General features: G+C 47.0%; 2 protein-coding genes across 4 annotated transcripts in view; both read right to left on the bottom strand.

The window, feature by feature from the left end:
- unk (RING finger protein unk) overlaps positions 1–11,153 on the bottom strand; it is a 33,522-nt gene extending 22,369 nt beyond the window's left edge. Inside the window, exons 1-7 of one of the 3 annotated variants that reach the window (XM_084604028.1) lie at positions 10,997–11,153; positions 10,690–10,902; positions 7,424–7,725; positions 6,188–6,323; positions 4,827–5,154; positions 1,451–1,537; positions 1,223–1,303 (exon numbers count right to left, since the gene is read on the bottom strand). In XM_084604028.1, coding sequence (XP_084460154.1) covers positions 1,223–1,303; positions 1,451–1,537; positions 4,827–5,154; positions 6,188–6,323; positions 7,424–7,725; positions 10,690–10,902; positions 10,997–11,130 — 1,281 coding nt within the window. In that variant the 5' untranslated portion in view covers positions 11,131–11,153. The remainder of the gene's footprint in view (positions 1–1,222; positions 1,304–1,450; positions 1,538–4,826; positions 5,155–6,187; positions 6,324–7,423; positions 7,726–10,689; positions 10,903–10,996) is intronic. The other 2 variants (XM_084604029.1, XM_084604030.1) reach the window with 2 other exon arrangements.
- An 851-nt stretch (positions 11,154–12,004) lies between these two features.
- Positions 12,005–13,718, bottom strand: part of RNaseZ (ribonuclease Z) — a 44,682-nt gene continuing 42,968 nt past the window's right edge. The window contains exon 22 of the mRNA XM_084604031.1: positions 12,005–12,485. Within this exon, the coding sequence (XP_084460157.1) occupies positions 12,321–12,485 (165 nt within the window). The 3' untranslated portion in view covers positions 12,005–12,320. The remainder of the gene's footprint in view (positions 12,486–13,718) is intronic.

The raw sequence follows: 13,718 nt of genomic DNA, 5'->3' as shown, positions 1-13,718 counted from the left end.
CGTTACACAACTGTCCCTCTCTTATTCAACGCCTAGTAGGCCTTTACAGGTATACTATAAATTATACTCATGACTGGGTGGAACAAAATCTGCAACACATCTACTTTCCACAGCTGCACTCAGTGAAAAAGCATCTGTATTTAGTCAAAGCAATTCGAAAATGACCTGCAATGATATTCAAAATTATTCTATACAATTCCCATCATCCAAATTCAACTACTCATATTTGCTCTGCACCAAAAACAAAATTGACATTCGCACACCTCTATTGAAAATTTCTACCAATTAAGAGTTAAATATTACGTAGAAAAAGAAAAAGCTGCGGCAGCAGAAGTTTAACATCGTGCACAATTTGCACTGTCAAAAGAAACCAATAACAGAACATTCAGAAACATTCTAGAATGCATACTTGAACCGCAATATTTTGAAGACAATTACATTTGTGTTAAAAATATTCAATACTGGGCCGATAATAAAATTTATTGCCAAAACCAAACAACCATTTTTACAAGCAAATGCAATTCTTATTTTTATAGATATGGCTACGTAAAATACCGAACTCAGTGCCAAGCGATGTCTGCCCGAGTACCAAGAAGCAAGCTTCATCACATGGCGCAAGTGACCTGTGGCGATGAAGCAAGCGTTCATGGCACGGCTCAAGCCAGTATCTCGCATGGAAGATATGGTAGCAAGGAAGATTGCTAGCCAGGCAGTTTGCGCACATTCCATCCACACCTTCTGTCCCATCAAAAGTGCCCTGGAACCACCCCGTGCTCACGTTGGCAGTTGATGAGATGGCAAAAATAACGACTTTCCGTTTTGGTGCATCACTTTCAATTTGACACCCCTGTAATGCGGGGAGGCAGGCCAAAGTGCTGTTTAGTGCTTGGTTTTTCATGGCTCTTGGCATTGCTGCGATTCACATACTGAACTATGCTGCTCCTGTGTGCTCTCGGAAAATTTATTTACCAATTCTGGCTAAACCGAGCTACTTTCTGATTTCCTGCCTGTTCGATATAAAGAGACTTGATTGTACTAGGCAAGCTAGCTACACTAGGCTCACCGTGAAATATTACAAGACAGCAGGCAGCTTCCAAATAACAAGAAATGATGGCAAAGAAAGTGATAACAAAAAAAGCTCTTACAGATACCCAAGAGCGGTACAGAAACATCACCGTTGTTTAACGTCTCCACTCTCGCAATGTAAGATTTGCTCCCGTACCAAGTACTGCTCCACGTTACTCCCGCAAAGGAAACTGACTTGGAGATGCACGTTCACGAAGTTTGCCACCGAGAATGTACACTAAAGAAAGAAGAACAAAAAGAAAAGAGAGAGGGCGAACAGAACAGCCAATTAATCTGTTGTCTTAAAAGCTTTTTTTTCTCAGCGCACAAGAGAGCACCACCACTGCACTGACACAGCTCAGATACAACGAATGTGGGCGCTCACCGCATGCTGGTCAGGCATGATGTGATCATGCGATCCGACATGTGAAAAAGGGTTGTCATTCTTGCAAGCTGGGGAGCTGGAACCGCCCTGTAAAGCCAAGCACGGACCTGTTCGAGATAACTGTGCAACCTATCCCTGTCCCCGAGCGCTTTTTTTAAGAGAAAGGCAGAGCCAGAGAGCCACCAATTAGTCCCTCCCAGTTCAACAACCCTACCGCGGTGTAAAGTTTGAACACCTCCATCAATGTTTGCCCGCTCCTTCCTGTTGCCTATGACAACCCCCCCCCCCCCCCCCCCCCCCCCACTCAAAAAATACTGCTCTCAACTCGCCAAGCAATGTCCCCACTCAGACATCTTCCGGCAAGTGGCCTGAGCTGTTTTGTTCCGGTGTGAAGCAGTTATTTCAAAGTTTTAACAGGAAGACAGAAAAGCCTGTCCAAATAAGGTGGAGTATGCGCTTGATGACACAGCCCGTGCTGCACTGCCTGAACTAACGCTCGTGCAGTACATCGAAGATGCATTAACAAAGATTACTGCAAACATTACTATACATTCACTGCAGACACAGCGGTAAACATACAGTTGAATCCCGCTATAACGAAATTCACGGTGCACGAAAAAAAATTCGTTCTCGCGGAACTTCGTTATCGCAAAAATTTGACGTGAAACGCAGAAAGAATTGCCCAAGCAGCAGCAAAGGCGTTTAATGCCAAAAATCTGTAAGCTTGGTTTGCTTACGCTTCACGGCGAGCAACGCCGTCACGCGATTTTCGCACTCGGTCAGCAAACCCATTGCAACATCGTCGTCTCGGACAGCAACGAAATTCCTGATGACATCAAAAGCGTCCATCACCTGTACGGCGGTTGCCGCAGCCGGCGCTTCCTGTACGTCGTCGTCTTCTTCATCGGAAGAGTCCTTATCATTCCGGGCAGCTTTTATGATCTGCTCATCACTCACATCTTCGTGAACAACAACACAAGCGTCAGCGCCGATGTATTCGTCGAGCTCGAGATTAGGCGGCACGGTTCCTATTTCTCCCAGCGTTTTCCAGGCGGCCGCGATCCCCGGAGCCGGTGACGCCTCTTCGTCGTCGGCTGTAACGCCTGGTGTTAGACCAGCAGAGTGTACGGGTCGACCTTCGGCAAATCCGGCGTGCCTGAAACAGTTCACAATTACTGAGCGCCCCAGTGTGCTCCAGGCAGCAGACATAATCTGCAGTGCCACGTACAAGTCCACCTTCGTATCTCGGCCGGTTTCAGTGTTAAAAAGCAGCCGCTGAATTAACCTCCCGCGGTAAGCGCGCTTCAGGCTAAGAATCACGCCCTGATCGAGAGGCTGTAAGACAGACGTGCAATTGGGAGGGAAAAACCTCAGCTCCGTGTTAGTGAGCTTGACTTCGTCGGAGTGATGCGCTGAACAATTGTCCAAAAGCAAGCAAACTTTACGGCCCTGCCGCTTCATGTCGCGGTCGAATGCCATCATCCACTCGGTGAAAATAGCGCGGGTCATCCATGACTTGTTGTTCGCCTTGCACTGCACAGGTAGGCTACGAGTTCCCTTAAAACAGCGCGGCTTGGCACTTTTGCCTATGACTAACGGCGGACGCTTGTCCGAGCCATCCATGTTTGTGCAAAGCAGCACTGTGATGCGTTTTTTGCTGTGTTTGCCGCCGTGACAGCGCTGCCCCTTGAAGTCGAGCGTCCTAGCCGGCAACATCTCGTAGAATAGCCCGGTCTCGTCGGCGTTGTAAATGTCTGCAGGCGCGAAGTTGCTTAAAATTCCGGCCATGTTACTCGCCTTCCAAGCAGCTGCTCCGTCCACGTCTGCTGACATTGACTCGCCGCACAACACTTTTCCAACGATGTTATGGCGGGCCTTGAAACGGTTTAGCCAGCCAATGCTGGCTTTAAAATCATCAATGCCAAGTAGGCATGCATAGTTCAAGGCTTTCTGCTGGACGATGCTTCCGGACAGGGGGACGTTGCTGGCCCGTGCTTCCACAAACCACGCATGCACTGCTTTGTCCAACTCTTCATGGAGGGGCCGCGTCACCTTTTTGTGCTTCGAGGATGTGCCTGAAGCAAGTGCCATTCTCACGCTGTCCTTATTGCCTAGAATCGTTGACAGCGAACTTGCAGGAATTCCGAAGTCTTCAGCAATTGCCGCTTTCTTCCTTCCGCTTTCTGCTTGGGCGATTATTTGAGCTTTTTGCTCAAGGGAAAGAGTTTTGCGTTTTTTCACTTGCGTTGCCATCGTGTCCTGCGGATGAAAACTCGTCGTTGTCGAAGAGAAAGGCAGCGAGTGAACAACGCGACCACGACACAAAGCCAAACTGGCGGAACTGCAATCACGTGATTTCATGCTTAATGTGGCTTTGGATTTGACTTGGACTTCTCGCATAAAACTAGTTTCGGTTTCGATTTTGAACGCGAAAAATTCGTTGAAACGGAAACGCTCTGCAAAAATGGTTCGTTGTGCAGAGAAATTTAGGCCATTAATTCTTATAGGATACTCGCGGGGAATAAAAAATTATTTGTTGTCGCGGAAATTTCGTTGTGGCGGTATTCGTTGTGGCGGGATTCAACTGTAAATCATGTTGCCACGCATCAAACAACCCTTTTATAAAATTATGAAGAATCATGGGTACAGGAAAATGTGCGGCTATGAATGACATGGCAATGGCACTAAATTTGCCTGAAATAATGTCTGCAGTTCCGCTGCCATGCACAAAGCTATGTATATGCAGCCAATTATTAGCAAAGCCACAGTAGTCAGGAAGGCATCAAGCCTACTCCCTGCAGTGAGGATTTTCAAGAGGAAGGAGGCAGTCTGTGCCAGCAAGACCTTTTCCCAGAAACCAAGTTTCACACATTGGTAGTCCGGGACCACTGCAGGTTTTATAAACAGTCACAACTACCTCGTGTAGGAGAAATGACTACTGTCTGCAGGTTTTCTGCAATCTGCACCAGTCTTATGTCGGCCTTGCACAACACTGTGCGGCATATCCCTTTGCACTTAAGCTTGGTTAGAACGTTAGCATCTGTTGAATTACGCACAAGTTCAGACACATTGGGATTTATTATTCTTTTTTTTTCACCAACAATGGTTGCGTTACTAATCTGCAGACGCTGCTTTTTGAAAAAACTTCACTGCTTGGGAGAAGCAGACACCATTCTGGAAGGTTGTTCCCGAACCAAGATCCTATTTTCCACACTCAAAAACTGATGCTCACTTTACACAGCTGCGTTTCCTCATTTCTTTTACCTGTGGCCAACCCACTGAGAAGTGACCAGTGCTCGGAGTGGGGTGCTGTGGCGCAGCAGCGGAGTAATGACAAAACAGTCGGGAACAGTGTGGGCCCCGACAAGCAACACACCTGGTGGTTGGCCGCTGCCGCAGAGGAAGAGGCAGCTGACGAGGACGAGGGCAAGGCGCTCGACAGGATGGCGGCTAGGTTGGTGGAGTAGTCAGGGCCGAGGTCGCGCACGGCCGAGATCTCCTTCTCGACGTGGGCAAAGGCGCAGAAGGGGCCCCGGGGGCAGTAGTTGGCTTGCTGCATGTCGTTGCACTTGGTCGACTTGTAGATCTCCGGGTGGAACTGCTGCTCGGTGCGTGTGTGGCAGTAGGAGCAGCTGTCCCCATTGTCACAGTTGGCCGGGTCGCCCCACTCGTCCCCTTGCTTCACATTGGGGCACGGCGTGGATCTGGAAGAGCAAAGACTGTCGGTCTCCAAACGAACGCAGCTGCAATAGCATCACTCCTTATGCGCCTTCACGACACGGAGGAAGACTACGGCCTTCTTGAATAAGCTTGCAGCACCATTTCTTTCTAATCAGGTTAAACAGGATGGGACGTGTAGTAATGATGGCTGCTGCTTTAGCGAGAGACAAGGACAATATGAAGGGAGAAGGGAGTCGTAGGGCTTGATCCTAGCCCATCACGAAGGCTTTTCTAGTGTTCAGAGCTAAGCAAATACACGAGAAAAAGAGAAACTCAAACAAGCAAGGCATGAAGGGTGCTGCACTGCTCACGCAGCAAATGTGGGATTCAACACACATGATGTGGCGCAGCACATTATGCTGCTCCCTCTAACAGCAACAAAATAAAGGCACAGCAAAGCATGAAGAACTCACACGCACAGAAAAGCACGGCCAACTATGGATTCAATGGCACTGTCATTCAACTTCCGTTGTAGGCTCTCACATTTAGAACACAGCTGTGCCCGTTAGCAAAAGGTGGTAAAAAAAAAAAAGATGAGAGAAAGAAAGAAAGAAAGAAAGAAAGAAAAAAAGAAAGGTTTTCGCGAGTACTGCACATCTGTTGCAATCAAGGCAGTGAACACCCTATTAAAGACACAATTTTTAGAAACTCTAGTGCACACTGGAACTAGGATAACATTTTCGAGGCTCGTTGGTGTGCGACAGAACGACATTACCATCATATGATGATAGCAGCTGTGTCACATTTAGAGAAGCTCGTGCTGAACAGGTAGGAAACTAAGTCATACAGGTATAACAAATCAAGCTGCTGATTGCCACATAAGAAAGGGTGAAGCAGAAGAAAAAAAAGAAAAAAAAGAAAAAAAGAAAGAAGTTGATGGAGAACTTTGTCATCACCCCAGCCTCCCTGCCAAAGTACACTCAGTCAAGAAGCCTTACCAGAGCTTTGCAAGAAAAACAAAGAACAAACATTGCAGACGCAAGCAAACAAGACGAAAAGTGAGAGAGAAGGTCTTACCTGTACTTGTACTTCTTTGGGCTTCGTCGTTTATCCCGGCTATTGTGGTATTGGGGGCAGGCGTAACCTTGCCGACAGAGTCGGGGTGGTCGCTTGCACGGCTCTGTTTTGTAGTTGGTTAAAACATATTTTGTATCTGCAAAAGAAAGTAAAAAGAAATGGCATTACAGGACAACGTATTCGTAAACTATTTCGCAAGCATTTCTTTTTCAACCTTGTTTTGCTGTTAGTAACACGTTAGCAGAGACACACCTTCCACGACAATGACACTATGGTGGTCATACTTAACCTCACATTTACACTCTCAAAACATCAATGTGAGGTTAACACAGGAGACGACTAACTGCTCACTCCTTTGAACTGCGAACAGCAAACACATGAATAAAACACAAACACTTGATGCACAGCCACTACAGGCTAGGATGAGGGGCAAGTGTTATGAAACTGGTAGCCTAACACATGCTAACTATCCCCAGTCACATCTCGCACTGCTACATTCCTGGCTACCTTCAAAGTTCTCGAAGCAGGACCGGAAGCAGAGATGAGAAAAACAAACCTTACTTTCAAGTACACCAACATAAGCTCGTTTCACGCTCTGTGTCTAGCTAGCCTCTCATGTGCAATGCAATAAATGCTCAATTTGCAATTACAGTCTCCGTGGAAGGCTATTTTACTGACACTTTCAAGCAGCATCTATTTCGACATGCCTAGCATGCTCAGCTATCTTTTAGGGGCAGTTCTGTGAAGAGGAACTTCTGATAAGACGAACTATAATGTCCCTTCATCTTACAGGGATTGCAGTTTCGAAAATGCAGGAGGTGCTTAATGTTGAGAAAAATAAAAAACACCAGAAACAATACTGAGAGCAAAATCCCTCAGCACGAGACTGGCGGACTATACACTACCAATCTCACGGTCTTGGGGTAAATTCTGCTTATGGCAGTCCCTACACAGCTTCAAGCAACAGGGAGAGTGTAGAGTGTAGAGTTTATCTTCAATGAAGGAATACTAGGGAAAAATAATGAAAAGCTGCCAGTTTGCAAAGCTGCCAGTTTGCTTCATAAACGTAGCCTCTTAAAGTAGTGGAAAGAGAGGAGCCAATCGGTTCCACGCCATAGTCAGTGTGTTGCAGCATACAGTGACCATTCCAGTTTTTGGTACAGTGCCCAGTCTCTATCTCTTGTGGCTGACATTGTAACAAAAGAGGACACAGAAAGGTGGCATAATCATCCGCACCTTGCCAGTGAGGGTCCTCATTGAGCGCATTGCGCTCCTTGTCCAAACTGTTTGGTCCGCCGTTAGCGGCATCATCGGGGCCATTGGCCGAGGTGCCGTCACCCGCCAGGCACGCCTGCTGCTCCTTGGCATCGTACACGGGCGAGCGCAGGTCATGCAGACCGTGGGCAAAGGCACAGTGGGGGCCGTTCTTGACACAGTTGCCCCGCGCATCCGTGTCGTACACGCAGATGCCCGTCTTGTAGTAGCGCAAGTGGTAGCGGCGCTCTGTGTCACCCGCCGTGCGGTGCAGGAACCGGCACCTGCCGACAATAATGGCAGATTGCGACGCCAGCCCCCAGAAGTCACCAACGGCACGGGCCGACAAGGAGGAAGCGAACGAGGAATGGCAAAGAAATATCTTATGGGTCAGCAGGAGAGAAAATGTATGGAAAAGGCCTCAACCTGCTACCACAAGTACCTCTCTTTCTGGCCTTGAGGAAACCACCCAACTCATGCAACCCTACTGACTGCAGACAAGGGCACCTTAGCCGCAATAACAAGCAAAAAAGGCACAAATGAAAAAAAAAAAAAAAAAAAAAGCCTAGAAATGACCTGCACAACACTTGCTGCGCTTAACGTCTACACCCACTTTGAAAAAAAAGAAATAAATAAATAAAAATCAATGAAAGGCAATGCTAGGACAAGACTAGTTTCGTTCTCACATAAAATTACCAAAGGGAAAGGTGAAGAATACATTCGCGGAAGAATGGAATTCCTACAGCTACAGCTAGAAACTAGGGCAAAGGAGCTTGGTCAGCGCCGAGACAAAAAGTGAACTGTGAAAACTATTTCTTGAAAGTGGGGGTAGGGGTGAGGACTCCTTTTTGCATATGCAGATTTATCCTAGCAACCAGCAATGTGAATAAAAGTAACCTTTATCGGCACTGGAAGTCCCTCCTCAAAGTGTCTGTTCAAAGCCTGTTGCTTGAGAGCTAGATCACTTATCTTTTTGAAAGCCTTGACTTCTAAACGTATGAAAGCAACATCGCAGCAGGACTCGGAAAGTGGGCAAAACTTGCACGACCACTCTACAGTAGGTAGAAGCATAGACAAGCATAGACGTGGAAGCATGGAAGCATAGACAAGCAAATATGAAAGACATTCACTATGTGCCACAAAAGCCCACAAACTAAATCCTACTAAAAAGCCCACATTTCCTAAAAAATCCGAGCAGAAAGATAAACATAAAAAAAAAAAGAAGAAAGGGACAACACTTCAAAAACACACTATGGCAAGGGGTAAAAATATTTGACCTATGCCGACACATGCACAAAATGCGTCACAAAGACTTAAAATCTGCAAACAAAGAACAAAACCTGACATGAGATTTCAATATCAGTCATTGCACTCCAATTCGCACTTTTCTCATCCTTCATGCGTTCGTGATCACCCCACTTTGGCAGCAAATGAAAATGTCCGCACTAGTGTCGGTCAAAAGTCCTTACAATGTGCATTTCAGTTCTAGTTTCGTTTATGCATTAAGTACACCTTGATTCAGAGATTTTCATGCCTTCATCTAACAAATTGCGGCACACAAATTTGTGACAATTCTGGGAATATCAAAATCTTATTCTCAGTCACTACAACTTGATTCCAGTGGTTTGACAAACAATATGAAAATGACACTAATGGATAGACAATCCAAAAGAAAGCTAACGCAATCATTATCTGGCAAATTAATTAAACCTCGGGCAGCATGGCCTTCTGAAATACTGCTGACACTAAGAGTATCTCTCTCTCTCCCGAGGCAAAAACTGGTGTGGCAGTGATACATAAGAAATTTAGCAGTATTTCTGAAATGTCCCATAAAATCCTTAATTTGTTTTGCTTTCATTTTTTTTTACAAGTACTACAAAGTGCAAGCTAACTCTAGAAAAAAAAAAAAAAAAACGCCGTTTCATAACACCTACCAAAGCAAAATGAAGTCTCAGAGCGATGAAGTGCATTAAAATTATTCGAGATGCTCCCGAAATTACAGCATGTGTTTACTTTACACGAGCACAGGGCGATACACCCAGCTGTCACACTAAGCGAAACCGGAACTACTTTCATTTTATTTTTCTATTTTTGGCACTAGGGAAAGCGCTAGGATCGGAGATGCCATCGAATTCAGTCTTTACAATAACAGGCTCCCTTTCCGTGTACTCAGCTACTTTCCATCCTGAACTATTTTAGCACCTCGAAGAAGCGCGCGGTATGACACGGAAGTGCACGCTGTGACGCAATCACCCGGGCGCGACTCATCGGACAGCCATCTAGGACGCAGAGGCTTTTTTTTTTTTTCTACGAAACCATTAAAGCGCGTCTGACGTCGCAAACAGGGCGACATAAGAACATTGCAAAGCATCAGCAATGTACAGAGACGATAAGAAAAATAAGAGAAGCATCAAGTAGCGTGCAGCGGGCTGCAAAGCCGTGCGAACCCCGCCGGCGTCGCTCAAACGTGCGCGATTGAAATTAGTGTCCCGGATCGCCTCGATCGCACAGGACCGCAAAAGCGAACGGGCAACGAACTGGAGTTTTGAGGCGACCCGCGTCGGTGTCGCCGAGACGTCCTGCCCCCAAGCGAAACGAACAGCTGTTGTTGCCATGCGAAAATGGAACCGTCGAATCGCGGGAGGCGCGACTAAAACACAAAGTAAAAACGAAAGCGGGGGAAACGCGAGCAACGCCACAGCGGCAGGCTTCGGCCATCCCCGCTCCGACCGCTGAAAACGCGGGCACGTAAGCAAGCCCGGCGACTACGGTTAACCGCCGCCCCGAGGGCACGACAAGGGACCGCAACAAAACTCATCGGCCGTAGCCCTTTTTCGCGTAATTTCGGGGTACGCCAGTGTTTAACGACGCTGCGTTTTTTTCTCGCGAAAAATGTTTCCGGAGCACGAAGCGGGAAGAGGGGGGTCCCACGCCTCCGCTGGCCCCGATTGGTCAGTAGGCGCGTTACGTCACCGTTCGCGCCAACATGGCGTAGTCAAACAATATGGCCGACATTGTTTACAAGTGCCTTTAGTACGCACATGTCCACACTTTGGAGCGTTTTTAACGCGACACGCGAGGCACGCGTGCGGCCGAGATCGACGTCTGCGCGCTCTAGAAGAACCGCCGAATGCGCTACAAGCGGATTCGATGCCGCGTCGGACTGCAAACGCGAAGCAATGCGTCCGTCAAAACAAACTGGCGGACGCTGCATACATGGCTGCACGCGAGAACGTCAGCCGACTCACCCGTCACCATCGGGGCAAATTCCGGTCGTCTCGTCGTAGTTTGTGCAGTAGACGTCGGGGCTGTAGTTGAAGGTGCCATCTCGAGCAAGCCGTATAGGTCTTCTGCGGCGTTGATTCTTGAAGTGCCAGTGAAAGCATGTGAACGGCTTGTGCTGAGTGCACTTGTGTTGCACGAATAGCGGGCACTGCTCGACACGGAACTCCTTCAGGTAGCTGAAACAGCCAAACGAGACGGCGTTGCGTGACGAACCGGCGCTCCTGGTGTTGCGCGGACCCTCAGATAGCCCTGACAAGCCCTGAAACTTACTTGTAATGGTTTGGTTTCTCCGTTTGTGTAGGCAGCGCAGCCTTCTGATCAGCAGTCGACGGCATTTTGGATGCCTCTTGCCAGCCCGCGCACTTGGGTTGCGCATGTGACGTCAGGCCTATCGGATCCGCCATTGGTCCGATCCGGTCACATGGACAGGTTTATTTGTCTTTTGGTAGTTTCACATGGCATTTAGATCCTAGTGGGACCCTGGCTCACCTACGTTAGCACAGTGCTTTCTAGGTATTACTGTTACAGCACGCGCGGAGCATACTATAACTGCATCCGGAATGTTACGCTACAAGAGACACGTCACTTGTATGCATCACGAATGCTGCGGTCACGTAGTAAGCCCTCTCCTGTTAGCTTCGTCGATGGAAGCGGCGTGGTCACCACCTGTCAAACTGCCCAGCTGATTTCAGTGTCCACCCAACAGCAAGTTCTTGACGACTACGCTACGTGTTCGACGTTTCTCTGCCGTGTTGCGCGGGGATGGCTAGATGGAGCGGTGCATTTCACGCTTGGTGCTCTTCGAGAAACTCGTGATAGAACCTAATTGTGCTTATTTGCTTCCGAGATTCTTGGAACTGGTGCAGTTCGTGAAGAGGCGTGGCTCTAGACGTCTCGAATAGGACAATGATGCGTGAGTGCGTTTGTTCAAACCATTTAAGGCCATATGGTAGTTTCAAGCAGTGGCAGAAATAACGTACGCTGTTCGTGTATTAATCGATCAACGCCCTACGCTTGAAATATATGTTTTCATTCTATTTACCACTTTGACGGTGCGAGGTCGCAGCGCTGCAAATGCCAAACGGGCCTCAATAAATCTACCAGGGTTAAATTGTGAAATTCCAGCCGTTGTAACGCACATTAACTTAAGTTCAGTTTGACGACTTTCCGTTTTTTTTTTTCTCCTATAATCTGATACAGCTTACAGCAAGCCGTAACATTTACATAAACATGTATTTTTCGTTCGCGCGTGTAATTCAAGTGAAAGAAGATGTGCATGTTTTGAAACCAATGTTTATTATATTTGTTGCTCAGTCGTGCGCGCAACGGCCCAATCGTATTTTATTTTTCTTTTGAGCCCCTTACCGTGAGGCCGCGAAACAAAGGATGTTACGGTATTACTAGTACCACATCGACGCAAAAGTAAAACAATAGTCACAAACACTATGTACTGTTCCATCTGACTTATCTACACAGTATACACACACAGATAGTTCTTTTAAGCCAGATGCTTGTGATGAATTTGACACACCAATGAGAACTTCATAGCGAAGCCACTTTGAAGTCTTCTTTGTCCATTTGTTACACAAACATTTCAGGCTTGGGGCACAGACGCTTGCGCCGAGTTCAGTGCATTCAGCAGTGCTTTCTGACGCAACTTCTTTGCAGTCTTTTCCTGCATTTCTTCATAGTGCTCGGCAAAGAGGCTCTTCAGGGCAGGGAATAGGAGTGGCAATATCGGCAGGTCACTGGGTCGCACCTGCAATGCACAATTTTTTCAGCTTTCCTAACAAACTGTTGCAGAATGATTTTTTTTTAATTTCTGGTGTGCACGTGACACCAATGAAACACAAACCCTTCCAGTCACACAATGAGTAGTTGGGCTATTTGGTAATTAGCACTCAACTGAGTGTTCCACTAAGAAAAATAAACAAATTCTTCCAACAGAATTGGTTTGGTTTATAGAGTTTTAAGTTCTAAAGGGGGGCCTTAGTGGAGGGCTCCAGAAATGTCGACTGCCTGGGGTTCTACGTACACCGACATCTCGTACTACATGGCTGGCTTGTATGTATTTTGCCCCGCTGAAATGCGGTCAGGCTCACACCCGCGTCTCTGGAATCAACAGTCAAGCTGAACTAGCGTGGCGAGGCCTTCACCCTAATACAGTGCACGCTACTAGACTTGGACGAGCCAGGCTCGTCACAAAAAGCTGACTGTCATTTCTGGTTCCTGACGGTTCCAGTTCACTGTTTTTTGGCACTCTGCATCCAATGTGTAGTGAGTAAAGATTGTCAACAGCAAATTTTTGTTCAGCCGACAAATGGTGGTAAGGGTACTAAAAGACCATTTTTGGCTCAAATTTTGTTAAAACGAATAGTCTATTGGAGGTTAAAATGCAAGTGGAGTAAATCGAAGAATAATGCCAAAGAGAAATTTATTCAGTGCTACCTACCATCCCGAGTGTTGTCGAACTTATATATATGAAGACTTTTTAGCTTTTGCGCCTTGTCCGCGGTCTCACAAATGCACTTCATTCCCAAAAGATAATGACATAGGGCACACTGAGACAGCATCACAATATTAATATTCCTCACAAATGCACTGTACTACTATTGGCGGAAAAAGAAAAAAAGCTTTAAAATAAATTTTAGAGGACACTTTGGCGATGAGGTGAAAGCCATTATAGTGGGTGGATCCTACGGCACCTCTATCTCCCTCTCTTCTTTCACTCACACCTTCCTTCCCTCCTTTACGGTGTGGTACTTGTGTCCGCAGAGAATTGTGACAGTACTGCGCCTTTTCTATCCTGTAAATCAATTTTGAACGCCGCTGATGCCTGCTGTACTAACGCCTCCTAGACACCTGGGTATGCTTCTGTTTGCTGAGTGGTGCGGCGTTCGAGGAAGCGGCAAATAGAAGGCGTCACATGGATGCCCGGCGGGGTTAGCTTCATATATGCATGAATCGCCTGGTGACTTGATGACCTGTCATG

The sequence above is a fragment of the Amblyomma maculatum genome, chromosome 5 (assembly GCF_055883805.1).
Source record: "Amblyomma maculatum isolate TAMU_Amacu chromosome 5, ASM5588380v1, whole genome shotgun sequence".
NCBI classification, from domain to species: Eukaryota; Metazoa; Arthropoda; class Arachnida; order Ixodida; family Ixodidae; genus Amblyomma; species Amblyomma maculatum.
Note: the sequence above shows the minus strand (reverse complement) of the source record. Positions and strands in the feature narration are given on the sequence as shown.